The sequence below is a fragment of the Equus quagga genome, chromosome 13, assembly GCF_021613505.1.
Source record: "Equus quagga isolate Etosha38 chromosome 13, UCLA_HA_Equagga_1.0, whole genome shotgun sequence".
NCBI lineage: Eukaryota > Metazoa > Chordata > Mammalia > Perissodactyla > Equidae > Equus > Equus quagga.
In genome coordinates, this window is record NC_060279.1 from 516,226 (window position 1) to 534,717 (window position 18,492).

An 18,492-nucleotide genomic window follows, 5' to 3' on the forward strand; every position below is an offset into this window, starting at 1 on the left:
CCTCAAAACGTCTGGGAACGAAAGCGGGCTTAACTCCTGATCCAGACGGTGGATCGGAGATGCAGCGTGTGTCCTTGTTTTTTAGTTTCACTCTCGAAGCGTCTTTTTAGCCACCCGCATGTAAAAATCGCAGTCCTTTTAGTTAGAGCGGAAAGGGCTCAGCTAGCGCCTGCTGCTAATGACCAGTATGTGGAGTCTGATTCAGCTTTCCAGAGTTGACTTTTTGGGTTGTATTGGCAAATCACAGTCCTAAATGATGAATGTCGAATGATGCACTATGTTTTTGTTTAAATGAAATTTCCTGAAAATAATTAATTTCAGAGTTAAGGGAAATCGATGTTGTTATCATGAGGCGTCATAAAAATACGTATTTTAAAAGCTGAAGGCATTTCAAGCAGACGTGGTTCTTGATGGAGCAGAAAGAACATGGCCCGCGATCTGGAAGACCTGGCCATTAGCTCCCGCGGACCAGCTCTGTGACTCTGGGAAAGTGGCCTCGGTGCTTTTTTCTATGATGTGAGGCGATTGGACTGTTTGAATTCAGAACTCGGAAAGTTGGAAGGGATTTTAAAGCCCTCTAAAAAAGAGTTTGGGAATGTTCTTCATTGCTGTCACTTTTTCTCCAGAAATAACCTGGCTTGGAAATCCTTGGTCCACAGGGAATTTGACTCCCCGTAGAAATCGGAGAAAAGGTAATGCAAGTCCAGAGGAACAGCTGTATTTCTGCTTGAGCAATAAACCCGCTAACAGATTTTGGTACGAACTTTGGAGCCCTAAAGAGAATGAGTATATGTACCTTAAGTGTGGCAGTGTCCTCGCTCTCTCCTAGCAGGAGATGCAGCGCTTTTAGTAGTGCCGGGATTCTGGGATGTGTTCCTATTAATTCTAATACAGATGAAGAAGATGTGGTAGAGGGAAAGATGGTGGCAGAAGGAATGGATAAAGAGGCCAGATTGCCTGCTAAAAAGAAAAGGAAGAAGGGTTTGCGACTTAAGGGGAAAAGGCGACGAAAAAAACTGATTCTTGCGAAAAAGTTTGGCAAGGATTTGGCATCTGGGAGGCCTGTTGCAGATGCCCCTGCTTTGTTAGCTTCCACTACTCCTGAGCAGGATGAGGAAAGTCTTTTTGAGAGCAATATAGAAAAACAGATCTACCTACCTAGTACCAGAGCCAAGACTTCCATTGTGTGGCACTTCTTTCATGTTGACCCGCAGTACACCTGGCGGGCTATTTGTAACCTCTGTGAAAAAAGTGTTAGCAGGGGCAAACCAGGCAGCCATCTTGGGACGTCTACCCTTCAGCGACATCTGCAGGCGAGACATTCACCTCACTGGACTAGGGCCAACAAATTCGGAGTCGCTGGTGGGGAGGAGGATTTTCCTTTGGATGTACCTCTATCTCCCTCTTCTGCTGGAAGCAGCGGAAGCTTTGAATATATTCCAACAGATCCATTAGATGATAATAGAATGGGTAAGAAAGGAGATAAATCAGTATCTGATGCCCTGAGGGCAGAAAGAGGGAGATTTCTCATCAAAAGTAACATTGTCAAGCATGCCTTAATTCCTGGAACAAGAGCCAAGACATCTGCAGTTTGGAATTTTTTTTATACTGATCCTCAGCACATCTCAAGAGCTGTGTGTAATATATGTAAAAGAAGTGTGAGCCGGGGTAGGCCCGGTTCTCACTTAGGAACTTCAACACTTCAACGACACCTGCAGGCCACTCATCCCATCCATTGGGCTGTTGCCAACAAAGACAGTGGTGCGGTTGGAAATGGGTTAGATGAGCCTGAGACCGAGAGAAGTGATCTCTTGAGCGATGCTTTGCATGGAGAGAAGTCTGCAGGCAGCCGAGATTTAACAGCTGAGGACCTCAGTGACTGTAATTCAGATGAACCTCCTGTGTTAGAGGTTGAAAATAGAAGATGTGAGAGTCCTAGTCCTGTTGCAGAGCAAGACACTGTAATGCCTGCACAGGAGAGAGAAACAACATATTGTGAAAATTCAATCTCAAGTCAAATAAGTCAGGCAATTATTCAAATGATCGTGGAGGATATGCATCCTTACAACTACTTCTCAACTCCAGCCTTTCAGAGGTTCATGCAGATTGTGGCCCCTGACTATAGGTTACCATCTGAGACTTACTTTTTCACTAAGGCTGTACCTCAATTATATGATTGGGTCAGAGAAAAAATTTTCTTAACTTTGGAGAACGTTCAAAGCCAAAAGATCCACCTGACTGTGGACATATGGACCCATGACCCATTCACTGATTATTTCGTTGTGACTGTACACTGGGTCTCTTTGGAAACTGTACCTTCTTCCAATAATGGTAGGATCCCTAATTTTAGAAAGTGGGCAGTGCTTTGTGTAACAGGTTTGGCCAAAGACTGTTTGATAACCAACATTTTACAAGAATTAAATGACCAGATTGGTCTGTGGCTTTCTCCTAATTTCCTCATCCCTAGCTTTATTGTTTCTGACAATTCCTCTAATGTGGTACATGCAATCAAAGATGGCGGTTTTACCCACGTGCCGTGCTTCCTGCATTGTTTAAATATAGTCATTCAGGACTTTTTCTGTGAGCACAAAAGCATTGAAAATATGTTAGTGGCTGCTAGGAAGACTTGTCATCATTTTAGTCATTCAGTCAAGGCCCGTCAGATACTGCAAGAGTTCCAAAATGATCACCAACTTCCATGGAAGAATTTGAAGCAAGATGAAACGGGCCATTGGATTTCTACCTTTTATATGTTAAAATGGCTCTTGGAGCATTGCTATTCAGTTCACCATAGTCTTGGTAGAGCCAGTGGAGTTGTGCTCACCTCCCTTCAGTGGACTCTAATGACTTATGTTTGTGATATTCTTAAACCATTTGAAGAGGCCACCCAGAAAGTGAGTGTGAAGACCACAGGATTGAATCAGGTGCTGCCCCTAATCCATCATCTACTCCTTTCCCTGCAGAAACTCAGAGAAGATTTTCAAGTCAGGGGTATTACTCAGGCCCTCAATCTGGTGGACAGTTTATCTCTGAAGCTTGAAACTGACACCCTACTAAGTGCCATGCTCAAATCCAAGCCCTGTATCTTGGCTGCTTTGTTAGATCCTTGCTTTAAGAATAGTTTGGAAGACTTTTTCCCTCAAGGTGCTGATTTAGAAACTTACAAGCAGATCCTTGCAGAAGAAGTTTGTAGTTATATGGAATCTTCACCCGAGGTCTGCCATGTTACAACTTCAGAAGCTTCTGGTTCCTCGGCTGTAGTAGGAGTTGATTCATTTACCTCGTCTGTAAGAGACGGCACCTGCAGTTCAGGGTCTCTTGATAGCTCAGCTGCACATAGTGTTGCCATTGGAGGCAAAAGCTTCATGTTTCCTTCTGCGATAGCCGTAGTGGATGAATACTTCAAAGAGAAGTGTCCAGAGATCTCAGGAGGTGATGACCCTTTGATTTACTGGCAGAGGAAGGTGAGCATGTGGCCAGCTTTGACCCAAGTTGCCATTCAGTATTTAAGCTGCCCCATGTGTAGTTGGCAATCTGAATGTATCTTTACTGCAAATAGCCACTTTCATCCAAAGCAGATCATGAGCCTGGACTTTGACAATATAGAACAGCTGATGTTTCTGAAAATGAACTTGGAAAATGTTAACTATGATTATTCTGCATTGGTTCTGAGGTGGGATCCTGAGAATGAAGTTGTTCAAAGCAATGAAAAAGAAATAGTATCCTAATTTCTTTTTCCTTTCTCCATTTAAAATGGGCAGCTTATTGCTATGTTACTGTATCCTAATAGCTGTAGTTGTTATATATAGTTATACTGATTATTCTTTATATACAAATCTGGGGAAACCTGAAAACACAAAAAGGGCTGGAAATTCCTCAGAGGTAATATAATGTTGACAAAGTGAAGATTAACTTTAAAGATTTCACAGTAGTAACTCAGTGTGTCTGTCACTTGAAGTTTTGTTTATACTAATTGAGAAAGCAAACATATTTTTTAAATAAAAAATATAGTGCAGCATTGAAAGGCCTTAGGCTGGTAGATTGAACTAATGATTGATTCTAAGTAAAAATTTCTCCCAACATGGAAAGTTTGATTGCTCTGAAAAAGCATACTAAGCTGGTATCGCCCCCCCCCCCACCGATTTTTCTATTTCTTCAAAAATCCTGATTCGTACCTACAGCTTGATAAAAACAAAACTCACAAAATTGTTTTATATTTGGAAATTTCTAATTGCCTCCTCATACTGGTCAGCTTTATAATTTCAACTTAGTGTGATAGAGTTACCCTTTATATTTAGGATTGGATCTGTGTAGGAGGGAAACATTAGAAAACAATTAGGAAAAAACTACTTTTAGTCTTTGAATTGCCTTTTTTAACCTTTATAAAATAGTGTAAAAACAGTAAAATTAAGATTGTCTAGGTACTTTTATACAATTTATGGGTAAATGACCTAAGAAGTTTACAAAAAAAAGATTGAACAGGAATTGGAATGAAAGCGCCGTGAGCGTACCTTGACAAACCCAGCATCCATTTCCCAAAGAATGTTTCTGTAATTTAAAGTGATCTTAAATGTCTTTAAAAATATATACTGAATCATCCATAATACCATATTCTTAACTATGAGATTATCTTGGCCTCTATTCTTAATTAAAAATAAGCAGTCAGTATTTTCATGTGTTAGGAATCATTGCCTCACTGGTTAAAATGAAAGAATTGATCTCAGTGATCTTTAAGGTCCCTTTCCACTCTGAAAGTATGTTTCTGTGATTGAGTGGGAGGCCAGAAAATGATGACTTTTAGTAAAAGTCTATTAAAAGTTTCAGATTGAATAACTAATATAAGATCCCAATTTTTCCTTTTTTTCATTTTAGATTTGGGGATATTCCCTGCCCAAAAATTTCCTGGAAAATTGACTAGTATTAAGTGTGAGTAAAAGGTGTCCACTTTTTTTTAAGTTTTGATTTTAGTTTTGTCTTGGATAGTATTTGGCAAGATTTAGCCTAGAAATTATGTAGTATTTATTACGTGAGAATCAAATTGCTTTGTTACTGGGCTGGTTTCAAAATTTAGAACTCATTTCTATGTATCAAAATTGTTTTTTGTTTTTGTTTTTTGTTTTTTTTGAATTTCTTAAATGGTAAATGTACCATTGTGAAATGAAATTGCAACTCCAAAAGTTTACCCTTTTACTAACTGGAGTAAATAGATAATTACAAAGTCTTTAGTTGTAGCCATCACTAGTAAAGAATTTGAAGCCAGGCTGCATAAGCAAGCCTTTGCAGGGTCAATATTGAATGTCATGCCAGTGACACTGGTGTTTCTATAAAAGAAGAAAAAGTCTTCCCTTATATAGAAGCCTTCTGTACTTTGACAGTGCCAGTTCAGGATGGCTATTATGCTGCTCTGCCTTCTACAGCTTGCTGCACCACTCTGTAGTTACTCTGTAACTATACGTTTCTATCTTTTCTGGTTAAACACTCCCTGAAGATGATAAAGATGAGGATGATGATGTGCATACGTCCAGATTATACACATTGATATATGTGTAAGGATTTCCCTTCATCTCAATTTTGCGGGCGGGGCAAAATTCAGTGTGACATATTAACGTACTTCATGATACTTTGGTATAAGAGTAAGTTCACTATTTTTATAATGAACCCAAATTTAAAGGCATTTGTAGTGCATTTTAAAAGGGAAAACTTACCCAAATGTTTTATTTCTACACATTTGTGTATATGTTTGTGTGTGTATAAGCCAGTTAGTATATATGTATATGTATATTACATACATAAAACACTTTATGTTTTTACATACAAGTATGCTTTTATTATACAGATAATAAAGATGGGGGAAGGTTTCTGTTTTTTTCTTAATAGGTGAAGAAATCTTGAAGACCAGAAATTGGATCTTACTGAATTTTGGTGTTCTTTTTATTTTTTTTTTCTTTTTTCTTTTGAAATTATATTGTTCAGCTATGGAAGATGGATTTTTTTTTTTAAATAATCCTTTGAATCTCAAGTTCATCTTTAAATGAACTCTTTTTGTTTTTGTTTTTGTTTTTGTTTTTGAGGAGATAACTGACTCTAGCTGTCTCCAGTCTGGCAAAGGTTATTCGAATGGACTTAATCTCTCAATAGTTGGGAGATGTTTTAAAAACACGTCCTGTGTTTGAATTGTGGCTGAGAGGTTTCCTTGGCAATGTGAGGAGGAAAGTTCTTTCGGCCTCATTATTATTAATTCATGGATTGAGTGTTGGTTCGACCTACAGGCGTAATAGATTGGAACTCAGTGAAGACACAGATGTTCCTGTTGAGAGCAACCATCTCATGTAAGTGTGGAAATGGTCTTTTCTCATTAAAGGAGTGAACCTTTTTGTAATTTAAGGCATAATAATATTCCTGGATCAGTAAGAAATTAGAAAGACATTGTCAAGACATTTTTTCTTATAATTGTTTACAAGCTTTTGGTTTTTGGATGGAAACCCCTATTTTTGACAACACATGCACATTGTTAAAAAGGTGGAAATGATATAGCCAAGGTGAAATCGCCCTGTAATTTCATCTCAGAGAAAAGCACTGTTATAATAGTTTATCAGGACGTAGTTCCTGTCCAAAGGTTTTTTTCACCCAGAACTTATAAAAAAAATAAGTTTTTTCCCAATACTTGAGTGGTTATATTTTTATATTAAAAATGTAATCTAGAGATTGTGGTTATATGGCATTGCCTTTCTTCCTCCCATAAGCACTGTAGACGTTGTCAAGTACTGCTTGTGTTTTTGCTGAGTGCGATTATAAATTCAGAATCTTTCTTAGTATAGTGCTTTAATTAGCTAAAGCCTCTTCGCTATCCTTGCTTCTATTCCCCTGGAACCTTTTCGCATGAAATAGAATTTTTTTTCAACTGGGTGGCCAATTTTTTGTTAATTTCAAGTGCCACTTTTTTCATAAATTGCATTTATTCATGGACTTGCTTGAATTCTGTTCATCTTTTACTCATTCATTTGCCATTATTACATTTAAATATTATGTTTCATGTCTACTGTAATATCAGGTAGAGCAGGCCTCTCATTCTTTTTAAAGATTTTCTGGGGCCAGGCCCGTGGCCGAGTGGTTAAGTTTGCGTGCTCCGCTGCGGTGGCCCAGGGTTTCACCAGTTCGAATCCTGGGTGCTGACATAGCGCCGTTCGTCGGGCCATGCTGAGGCGGCGTCCCACTTGCCACAGCTGGAAGAACCCATAACTAAATTATATACAACTATGTACCGGGGGGCTTTGGGGAGAAAAAGGAAAAATAAAATGTTAAAAAAAAATTTTTTTATTTTCCTCAGTTATTCTATGATTTTACAGTCTCTCAAGTTCCAGTAATAATAGTCATTGAGATTTCGACCTGAATTGCATTCAGTGTGTACAGTTTTGCGGGGAGAAGTAAACTCCTTTAAGCGTCTACTCCATTATTTCTCCATTACCCAGGTCTTCTATGCCTTAGTAGTTTTATAGTTTTTTGGTTTTGTTTTTAATTTAATGTGAGTCTTATACACTTCTTCATTTTCTGTCTATATATCTTCTAGTTTTATTGTGAATGAGACTCTGTCATCTGAATGATTGCTGCTGGCATATAAGGCATTTACTGTTTTTTTCTATCTTCTTATTAAATATTTTTTAGTTGATTGTTAGGTTTTCTGGTTTGCAGGCATGTGATCTGCAGATACTAAACGTTTTGCCTCATCCTTTCTAGTCTTTGAACCTTTTTTCCCCTTGTTGTGTATGCTGGGCTCTCTGGAACAGTGTTGGATAATAGAGCAGATGCTGTTCATTCTTTGTTTGCTTTGGTGGGCTTACCACTAGTGAGTCAGTGCATTTATGCTAAGGAGGTTCCTTGTCATTTACTAACAGTTTTATCAGGAAGATGTTGCATTTTCGCCTCTTTTTTAAAGCCATTTTAACTTTAAAAAAACACCATTTTAAATCCTTTTTTCTTTTTACCATTTTTTGCTTTTTGAAATCTTAAGATACCACAGAGTTTTTGTTTTTGTTTTTACCCCCCTTTACTCTATTAATGTAATGAATTTCCTTATGTTAAATCCTGCTTAGTCCTGGAATAAACCTTTTTTTTGATCGTGTGTTACTCTTTTAATCTGCTGTGGTTCAGTTTGTTTTATTTAGGTTTTATCAGCTGTATCATAAATCGTGTATAAAGCAGTTTGAAACTTTTTAAAAAAGCAGTGGAATAGTGCTATGACATGGTTTTGTTCTTCTACTTTTATTGAGTTCTTTTTTCAAGTTAGAATACTTGTGTGATTTTTTGAAGAATACGTGGAGTACATAGTATACTTTTTGAGACTTTTCATGTCTAAAAACTTCTTCCAAGTGCTGAGATATCCTTGAAATGTAGTTTGAAAGGCTAATTCTAAGGTCATAACCTCTCCTTTAAATTTTGGATGCATTGTCTTTTGGCATGTAGAGATTCAGATGAGAAGTCAAATGTCACGTCTGATTTTCTTTCCTTTGTCATCAGTCTGTATTTTCCTAGAAGTCTGTATGATTCTGTCTTTACCCTTGGAATTCAAAATTTTACCATATTTATGGTAGAGTAGAGGTGTCTTAAAACTTCTGCCTGGCGTTTGATGAGTCCCTTTTAATATAAAGACTCAAGTTCATCCACTTTAGGGAAATTTTCTTGTATTGTTATTTTGTTATTCTACCTGTTCTCTTCCTTCCTTTTAGAATTTTCATTGTGTAGAAGTTGAATCTTCTGGAATTATTTCCACCTTACATACCTTTTCTTTCATTTTGACATCTTTTTGCCTTCTGGGAGATGTTCTGACAGTGATATCCTATAATTCAGTTATTGCATTTTTCGTCAGTGTTTATTCTGTTATCTGTTCTTCTGTTGAAATATCCTTTGTGGGGAGGAGGCTAGAAATCGGAATTTTTATATTTTTTAAGCTTTTTCTTGTTCCCACACTTTTTCTAGCAATGTATTCATTCGTATCAAGCCGTATGCTTTAAAACTTGCTGAGAGAGCCAGCCCGGATGCCTAGTGGTTACAGTTTGGCACTCTCAGTGTTTTGACGGCCCAGGTTGGTTTCTTGGGTGAGGAGCCACACCCCCTGTCTGTCAGTTGCCATGCTGTGGCGGCTCACATAGCAGAACTAAAACGACTTACAACTAGGATGTACAGCAATGCACTGGGACTTTGGGAAGGGGGGAAAAAAGAGGAAGATTGGCAATAGATGTTAGCTCAGGGCAAATCTTTCCCTGCAAAAAAAAAAAAATCTGAAAGCATGAGGATTTTAAAAGAATTTCTCCTTTTCCCCACATTAGTTCAGGGGTGGCATGGTGGAAGGCCACTTATCATCTTGGCCGCCTCCTTTCGAACAGTTCTTTTCTGTTGAACAGTAATCAGATTTTTCTTGGCATCCTGGATACTTTTTTTTTCTTTTTTCCTTTTAAAACTTAAGAAAACATTATGCATCTTGGTATTGGGTTTTTGCTTGGGGTAGTAGTAATTACTGTCAATTTTTTATCTTTAAATTTCTTTTTTCTTGCCATTTTCTTGAGCAGCAATTAAACCTTTTTTCTCCCCACTATTGAAAGTTAATAAAAGCACACTGTGTAAAATAAATATATGAAGAAGCTGTTCTGTTGAAACATTAGTAAGGGAGTGCCCATCTACTCAAGATTCTGTCTCTCTGTGCCCTGCCTGCCACTGAGGGAGTTTTGCAGAGCCTAATTTGAAAAAATTGGGGGGAGAAAACATGCAGTTCATGCTATTTTGTTCCTATTTAACAAGTACCATTTTGTTGTTTGATCAGTATGTTGGGGGTCATCCCGAAACCAGCAACAGATTCATATATGGTCTTTGGGATGTTGGAATGAAATTGACATCCAAACCTTTTTTTCTTTCTAAAATTTTCTCTGTGGAAACCTTTTTCATTTGCATCTGATTAATACTTGTCCTTTTTGCATATATACCGTTATAATTATTTGAATATCCCTTAGAGACTTGATTCCATTGATTTGGCTTTTAAAATTACCTTTTGGTGTATCCTACAAGGCAGAATGTACTCCCTGGGTTTGGGGTCAGGAGAATCCTGCCGGTGGATTGGTGTTGTGTTATTGAAGGTCCAAACCTTGTCCCATTCTGTAGTGGATCAGTGATGGTCACAATTTAAGGCAGACTTAAAATTTTTATTATGCGTATTGCATCATATTAGAAAATTTAGTGTTATTCTGAGCATAAAACAAAATAATAAATAGCTACCTACATAGTCCTACCACCCCAGCGGTAACTTCTGCTAACCTTTTAGTCTGTGTTCTTCCAGACTTCTTCCTGTTGCTCCACATCCGCACCAGTGTTTGGTGATGTCATTGTTTTGGATTTTAGCCATTGTAAAAGGAATTTGCACTTCCCTAATGATGTATGATGTTGAGTATCTTTTCATATGTTTATTTTTCATTTGTATATCTTTTTTAGTGAGGTGTCTGTTTAGATCTTTTGCCCATTTTTTAATTGGTTTGTTTTCTTACTGTTTAAAGTTTTGTTTGTGTATTTTTCATACCAGTCCTTTATCAGTTATGTATTTTGTAGTGATTTTCTCTCAGTCTGTGACTTGTCTTTTTATTATCTTAACAGTGCTTTCACATAGTGGAAGTCTTTCATTTTAATGAAGTCCAACTTATTAGTCTTTTCTTCTCTTTTCTTTTTTTGAGGAAGCCTGGCCCTGAGCTAACATCCGTGCCCATCTTCCTCTACTTTCTATGTGGGACGCCAACCCAAGCATGGCTTGCCAAGTGGTGCCCTGCAAAACCGGCAAACCCCAGGCCGCCGAAGCGGAATGTGCACACTTAACCGCTGCGCCACCCAGTCCGGCCCCTATCATTTTCTTTTATGGATTGTGCTTTTGTTGTTGTATCTAAAAAGTTATCGCCAGACCCAGAGTCACCTGGATTTTCTCCTATGTTATCTTCTAGGAGTTTTACAGTTTTACATTTTATATTTAAATCTATGATCCATTTTAATTTTTATAAAAGATGTAAAGTCTGGGTCTAGATATATTTTTTTTGCATGCAGATGTCTAGTTGTTCCAGCATCATTTATCGAGAGGAGTATCCTGTCCTCACTGAAATTGCCTCTGCCTTTTGTCGAAGGTCAGTTGACTGTGTTTGTAATCTGTAAGTTTCCTAGGGCTGCTGTACAAAGCCCCACAAACCGGGTGGCTGGAAACAACCGAAGTTTATCATCTCCCTGTTTTGGGGACTGTAAGTCTGAAATGGTGTTGGCAACGTCATGCTCTCTCTGAAGCCCATAGGGGAATGATTTTTCCTTGCCTCTTCTGGCTTCTGGTGTTTGCTGGCAGTTGTTGGCGTTTCTTGGTTTATAGTTGCATCACCCTAGTCGCATGGCCCTCTTCTCCCTGTGTGTCTCCACACCATCTGCCCCTTGTGCATGTGTGTCCCCTTCAGTCCAAGCTGGCAGCATTTCTGCTGTGGTGGTGGATTAGATCTACAAGTCACACAGCTGATGTCATCAGCATACTGTTGTCCAACCACACACGTGGTGTTCTCTCTGGAGCACACTTGCTCATTTTTTGCAGTATGGATAGGCTGAGAGTTTTCCAAATCTTCTGGTTCCTATCTGCTTAGTAGTTCCTTCTTCAGTGTATCTCTTTCCTCTTGTGTTTTGCTATAAGCAGCAAGAAGAAGCCAGGCTATATCTTCTACACTTTGCTTAGAAATCTGCTCAGCTCCATATCCAAGTTCATCACTTGCAAGTTCTGTGTTCCACTCAGCAGAACACAATTCAGCCAAGTTCTCTGCCTCTTTATAACAAGAATTACCTTTCCTCCACTCTGCAATAACATCTTCCTCATCTCCACCTGAAACCATCTGAACCTTTTAGTGTTTATAATCCTAGCAGCAGTTTCTTCTAAGCCTTTTTTAATCAAATGCCTCAAAACTCTTCTACCCTCTACCCATAACCCAATTTCAAAGGTACGTCCACCTTTTAGGCATTTTTTACAGCAGCACCCCACTTTTCCAGTACCAAAATCTGTAATGGGCTGCATATTGTTACATTACATGGAAGCACCATAATTTTTTTAAACAGACTCCAGTTTTTGAACATTAAGTTTCACTATTAGAGGCAAGATGGTGATGAACTTTCTTATACATTTCTTATGTATTTCTGTCTTATTATTACCTTGCATATTTGTTGATCACCTTAGGATAAATTCTAGAAATGGAATCATGAGTCAAAGAGTATGTAGACTTTAAGGGTTTTAGTATATGTTTCGTGGCAGACTCTTTTTTAAAAATTTTTTTTAACTTTAAAGATTTTATTTTTCCTTTTTCTCCCCAAATCCCCCCGGTACATAGTTGTGTATTTTTAGTTGTGGGTCCTTCTAGTTGTGGCATGTGGGATGCCGCCTCAGCATAGCCTGATGAGTGGTGCCATGTCCACGCCCAGGATTCAAACTAGCGAAACCCTGGGCTGCCAAAGCGGAGCGTGTGAACTTAACCACTCGGCCATGGGGCCAGCCCCTAGTGGCAGATTCTCATTCCTAACCTAGGTTGCTGACTTCAAGACTGGTTTTTATCATGGCCTGCTATTCTTGGATTAGGTATTTCAGTGGGAGATAGGATTGAATTTGATTTAATTCATTTCAAGTTGTAGATCAGGGTTTCTGAAACCTGATCTTCTGGTGTAGAAGTTTGTAGAAACCCCTTCCAGATTTTGACGTGTGCTCTGGTCATAGGTTTTCACTTTTGTTTTTGTTTTTTTTGAGGAAGATTAGCCCTGAGCTAACTACTGCCAATCCTCCTCTTTTTTGCTGAGGAAGACTGGCCCTGAACTAACTTCCATGCCCATCTTCCTCTACTTTATATGTGGGACACCTACCACAGCATGGCTTGCCAAGCGGTGCTGTGTCTGCACCCGGGATCCGAACCGGCGAACCCCGGGCCACTGAGAAGCAGAACGTGTGCACTTAACCGCTGTACCACCGGGCCGGCCCCAGGTTTTCGATTTTATAGAAGCTTTCTTGAACACTTTAGTATGGGGGCCCGGCTATGACAGGGACTGGGGAGAGGGAGGGAGTGTTGGTTCTTTTGTGTAAGCACTATTTTATGGAAGAGCCCCGAGGACTTCTTTTCCTCCTTGTTTGTACGTTGGTGTGCAGCTCTTTGGCTGTCATCATTATATAAGCTAGCTCTGCAGGTGTTTTCAGGGGTAATTGTTTCACCTGTTATTCTAGTAAGACAATTTTTCCCACCTACTTATGTGCTTTTGAAAATAACAGAAATGCTTGTGAAAATATTGGAACTTTTATCAGATGAAAAATGTCTTAAATAATCTAAATCCTATTAATCTAAAATGTAGATCATTTGTTGAGTTAGCAATGCTTATGTAATTGTATGCTGAAGCAGTATAACAAGCATCATGGAGAATAACAAAAGAAAGAAGGGAGTGGCTGTCCTTAACAAAAATTTCACATTGTACAGGCAGGCCCAGTGGCGCAGCGGTTAAGTTTGCACGTTCCCCTTTGGCGCCCTGGGGTTCACTGGTTTGGATCCTGGGTGTGGACATGGCACAGCTTGGCAAGCCATTCTGTGGTAGGCGTCCCACATATGAAGTGGAGGAAGATGGGCATGGATGTTAGCTCAGGGCCAGTCTTCCTTAAAAAAAAAAAAAATTCACATTGATGAATATGCACAATCTTCACATAAGAATGAAATATGAATCAATGTTTACAAGGCTCTGTATAGGCAAGGATGTATTAATATAATTAAAATTTGGTTTTAACAATGTGATCTCATTAGTCAAGGTGATTTGGAGGAGAAAATTGGAAGAATTTACGTGAAATACTTTAATTCATTGTCTTCTCATTTTAGGATTACACTTGAAAGACGATTTCTGTGATTGAGTTGTCATTTGGAAGATTAAACTCATTTCAAGAGGACTTGGAGCTTGTCCTCGCCTTGAGGAAGCAGTGGCTTGTTTTCAAGAAGCCCCTTCTGTTCCAAGGATCTAGCCAGCATGTCTAATCAAGGAGAAGACTGCTATTTTTTTTTCTATTCTACGTGTACCAAAGTAAGAATTGGCATCTCTAAATCAGTTCTTTCTATGATTTCCCTAATAAAATTTGATAAAATTTTCCCAAAATACTAAATTGTTGTTATGGTTTGTTTTGCTCCTGAGTCACTGGGTTGTATTGCACTTCTAGAAACTGTCGTGGGTTGGAAGTGACTTCTTTCTTCAGATTTCCTGCTGAGTGCTGAAGCCATCTTTCTCATCTACTTTTTGTAGCTTTTTCTTTGTCAAAACTTCCTGTTTTTCTTCTTGATTCTTCTGCAGCTCCATTTAGATCTGTCTGCTGTTTTCTGTTGTTAGTTTATGACTAATTCTATAAATGTCTATTTTGTTAGAAAAACTTTTCTTAAGTCATCTTGGTACTATGTTTAAAATTAGCAGTTTTGAGCAAAGCTCTGATCTTATATAGCAGTTTGCACAACAGAATTTTGTTTCAGATTGTTACCATTGTATAAAGTATACAGTCAACATGGAATTATACTTAAATCCTCATCTGTTAACTTACTTTCTGATTTTCTGTCAAAAGTTAGTTATTCAAGTTGGAATGTGTGAAACAGTTTTGAAGGTGAACTGTAAAACATTTTTTTTTTTTGTAAAACTTATTTTTAAATAGCACCTAATATTCCCATTTGTCTTTTTCAACCCCATCTCTCAGCTTGTGTCACTCATGTTGTCATATCAGGTGAAGGGTACTGTCAAGGAATAAGTTGTAGGAAATAATAAATTTGTTGACCTCAGATTGTTCTTGTCATCCGATCTCGTTATTTCCTACCTTGCCTGTCTCTCCTTACCCTTTTGTGTTTGTCTAGATGCCAGCAAACTCTTAATAGTGAGCATTTTACCTGGGATCTACTTCGGTACCACAGTTCTTTTCTGTATTATTCTGTTTGTTTACAGGGTGACAGCTGTCCATTTCGGCACTGTGAAGCTGCACTAGGAAATGAAACTGTTTGCACATTATGGCAAGAAGGGCGCTGTTTTCGACAGGTGTGCAGGTTTCGGCACATGGAGATTGATGTAAGTTTTCAATTTGTATTATGATAAGTAGTCTGGTGTCATGGGCAAATTAAAAACGGACAGTGACTTCTTAAAAGTTTTTTGGTTTCTGGTTTTTTTAAAAATATTATTAAGGTCGTAATAAACAAAATTATAAATGTTATAAAATTATAACGTTGTGAAATTTCATTTGTACATTATCATTTGTCAGTCACTATATAAATGTGCCCCTTTATCCCTTATGCCCACTTACCCACCCCATTCCCCTCTGGTAACCACTAATGTAACCCTTCCGGTAACCACTAACCTCTTTGTGTGTTAGTTTATCTTCCACATATGAGTGAAATTATACAGTCTTTGTCTTTCTCTATCTGGCTTATTTCGCTTAATATAGTTCCCTCAAGGTCCATCCATGTTGTTGTGAATGGGACAATTCTGTCTTTTTTATGGCTGAGTAGTATTCCATTGTATATATATACCACGTCGTCTTTATCCAATTATCAGTCGATGGGCACTTGGGTTGCTTTCATGATCTTGGCTATTGTGAATAATGCTTCAGTGAACATAGGGGTGCATAAGTCTCTGAATTGTTGATTTCAAGTTCTTTGGATACATACCCAGTAGCAGGATAGCTGGGTCGCATGGTATTCCTATTTTTAATTTTTTGAGGAATCTCCATACTGTGTTCCATAGTGGCTGCACCAGTTTGCATTCCCACCAGCCCTGTATGAGAGTTCCCTTTTCTCCACACCCTCTCCAACATTTATTAGTTTTTGTCTTGGGATTATAGCCATCCTAATGGGTGCAAGGTGATATCTCAGTGTGGGAGAAAATGACGTTTTATATAACACGTGGGTTAAATTTTTTTTTAATGATCTAGTGAAATTTCTGTCATTCTTGTAATGCTTGATATCTAGATGTTATGGAGTATGAATTGGTATCATTTTTCTGGAAGGCAGTTTGGTAATATATCTAAAGTGTAAAAATTATATATGTATATTTGGAGAGTATTTGTATTTCTTTATTTTAAAATAACCTCAAACTTAGAGAAAAGTTGCAAATACAGTATAAAACTTATTTTTCTAAGCCATTTAGGAGTAAATTACTGACATTCACTATCACCTTCAAATACTGTAATGAGTATTTCCTGCAAACAAGGAGGACGTTCTGTTGCATAATCATAATACAACCATCAAAATTAGAAAATTAACATTGGTGTATTACCTTCATTTAATCCTCAGATCCCATTCAAATTTTGCCGTTGTACTAGTAATGTCCTTTATTGCAGAAGGAGCAAGTCCAGAATCGAGTGTTGGATGTAGTTGTCGGGACTCTCCAGTCTCCTTCAGTCTAAAACAGTTTTGCTGGCATTGACACTTTTGGTAGTTATAGGTCAGGTATTTTGTGGAATATCCCTCAATTTGCATTTGATACTTCCTCATTAGTAAATTCAGGTTGTGTGTCTTTGGCAGGATTATCTCAGAGGTGATATTTTCCTCATTACGTACCATTAGGTGGCATACAATTTTAATTATTCGTTTACTGGAGATGTTAACTTTAATCACTTCATTAAGGTGATATCTACCAGGTTCCTTCACTAGAAAGTTATTCTTTTTGTAATTAATAAAGTATTTGGTGGAGACTTACTTTGAGACCCTGTAAAATTATTTCATTTCTCATCATACTTTCAATTTTTTTCCAGTTATTTATTTGGATTTGTGTGAACTCATGTTTTCCTATTTTATTCAATCTGTTGTACCCCATTACTATCATTATTTTTTGCGTTCAAATTGACCCAGATTTGGCCAGCAAGAGCCCTCCAAGCTAGTTTTTCTGTCCTTTTGATATTTGTCTTTTTTTTTTTTTTTTTTTGAGGAAGATTAGCCCTGAGCTAACATCTGCTGCCGTCCTCCTCTTTTTGCTGAGGAAGGCTGGCCCTGAGCTAGCATCCATGCCCATCTTCCTCTACTTTATATGTGGGAGGCCTGCCACAGCATGGCTTGCCAAGCAGTGCTATGTCCACACCCGGGATCTGAACTGGCGATGCCTGGGCCACCGAGAAGCAGTACGTGCGAATTTAACCACTGCGCCACCGGGCTGGCCCCGTCTGTTATTTTTTGAGCACCTCTTTGCTTTCTGGCCTCAGTAGATTTTCCAGGCTAATCTTGTACTTTTCCTCCTCCAGCCTTGGAATCAGCCATTTCTCCAAGGAGCCCTGGTTCCTTTTAGTGAAGAATGGTATCTAGAAATAAGATTTGGGCTGCCCCTAGAGTGTCACTGATTCCAGGCCCACAGTGAGCAGAACAAGGGAGTATATACATATATATTCATACACACGTTTGTGTCATTGTTTATTACTTTATGTGCTGAAATCATGAGTTCACGTAGATGCCTCCAGTTCACCAGCACTGCAGGGTTTAGTCTAGGCTTCTCCTTTTCTCTACGTGTGACTCTCTTCTCCGAAAGTGAGAAACTTGGTTTCCATTGTCCTTAGTCTTACTTATTTGATCAGTCTCCTAGTTGTGTAAACCAATACGGTATCACAGCCTCTTCCTTCCTCTCAGGCTCTGACATCACGCATAATGCTGCTCTTCCACAGGGACATCTTTAACACTTTGTTTCGATTCCAACACCCCCTGCCAGGCCTATCCCCTTGCCCCAGTGGGAGGACTCCTTTCTTACTCTTTGGACCCCGACATCCTACTCTGAACCCCTCTTCTCTCCCATGGATGCCCTTCTCATGCTCTTAGGTTCCGATACTCTGTGTTGGGCAGCCCTTCCATGTGAGATTCTTACTCTCACCCTGTTCTTCAATTCTGCACCAGGTCCCCACTCAGGAAGACCCTGCATTGGGATCCCTTCTGCACAGAAGCCTTGCTCACCCTCCTTAGGCTCCAGCACTGCACTAGGCCACTCTCCTACGCAAATGCCCTACTCACCCCTCATAGGTCTGACACCCTGTGCCAGTTCCACTTTGTCACGTGGACACTTTCTTCATCTCAGTCAGGCTCCAATACTACGCCCTGGTCCACGTGCGCTTCCCTCTCCCACTGTGAATACCCTCTTCCCTCAGCCTCACCTAATGACTTTAGACTGAGTTGTTTGAGAGGGGGTGGGGAAAGAAGAAAGAGACTAAATATACAATTTTTGTGCTTGGGGTCAGTTAGCTACTCCAGTCTGGGTGCAGATTGGTAGTTTCTTAACTATACTCTTTGCTGCCTATCTTCCAAATAGAGAATTCCCTAAATCAGCTTTTGGAAATTCGTGTTGTAACATTGCTGGCAGAGTGTAAATTGGCACAACTCCAAGGAAAGGTATGTCAGGGTCTCTGAGAACATCTCCATTTACACGTTCTCTAGAAGAACTCATGGGACTCAGCATATAGTTGTATTCATGGCTAAGATT

General features: G+C 38.9%; 2 protein-coding genes across 14 annotated transcripts in view; both read left to right on the top strand.

Annotated features, from left to right (window-relative positions):
• ZC3H11A (zinc finger CCCH-type containing 11A) overlaps positions 1 to 18,492 on the top strand; it is a 40,240-nt gene that overhangs the window by 845 nt on the left and 20,903 nt on the right. For 6 of the 13 annotated variants that reach the window (XM_046682526.1, XM_046682525.1, XM_046682537.1 and 3 more), the window contains exons 2-4: positions 4,873 to 6,329; positions 13,893 to 14,091; positions 14,989 to 15,108. In XM_046682526.1, coding sequence (XP_046538482.1) covers positions 14,038 to 14,091; positions 14,989 to 15,108 — 174 coding nt within the window. In that variant the 5' untranslated portion in view covers positions 4,873 to 6,329; positions 13,893 to 14,037. Of the gene's footprint in view, positions 1 to 671; positions 693 to 4,872; positions 6,330 to 11,073; positions 11,151 to 13,892; positions 14,092 to 14,988; positions 15,109 to 18,492 lie in introns of those variants that run through there. The other 7 variants (XM_046682530.1, XM_046682529.1, XM_046682531.1 and 4 more) reach the window with 5 other exon arrangements.
• Positions 8 to 5,870, top strand: ZBED6 (zinc finger BED-type containing 6). The gene has a single exon (XM_046682524.1). It carries the CDS (start codon positions 783 to 785, stop codon positions 3,726 to 3,728), a length of 2,946 nt encoding a protein of 981 aa, XP_046538480.1. The 5' UTR covers positions 8 to 782; the 3' UTR covers positions 3,729 to 5,870.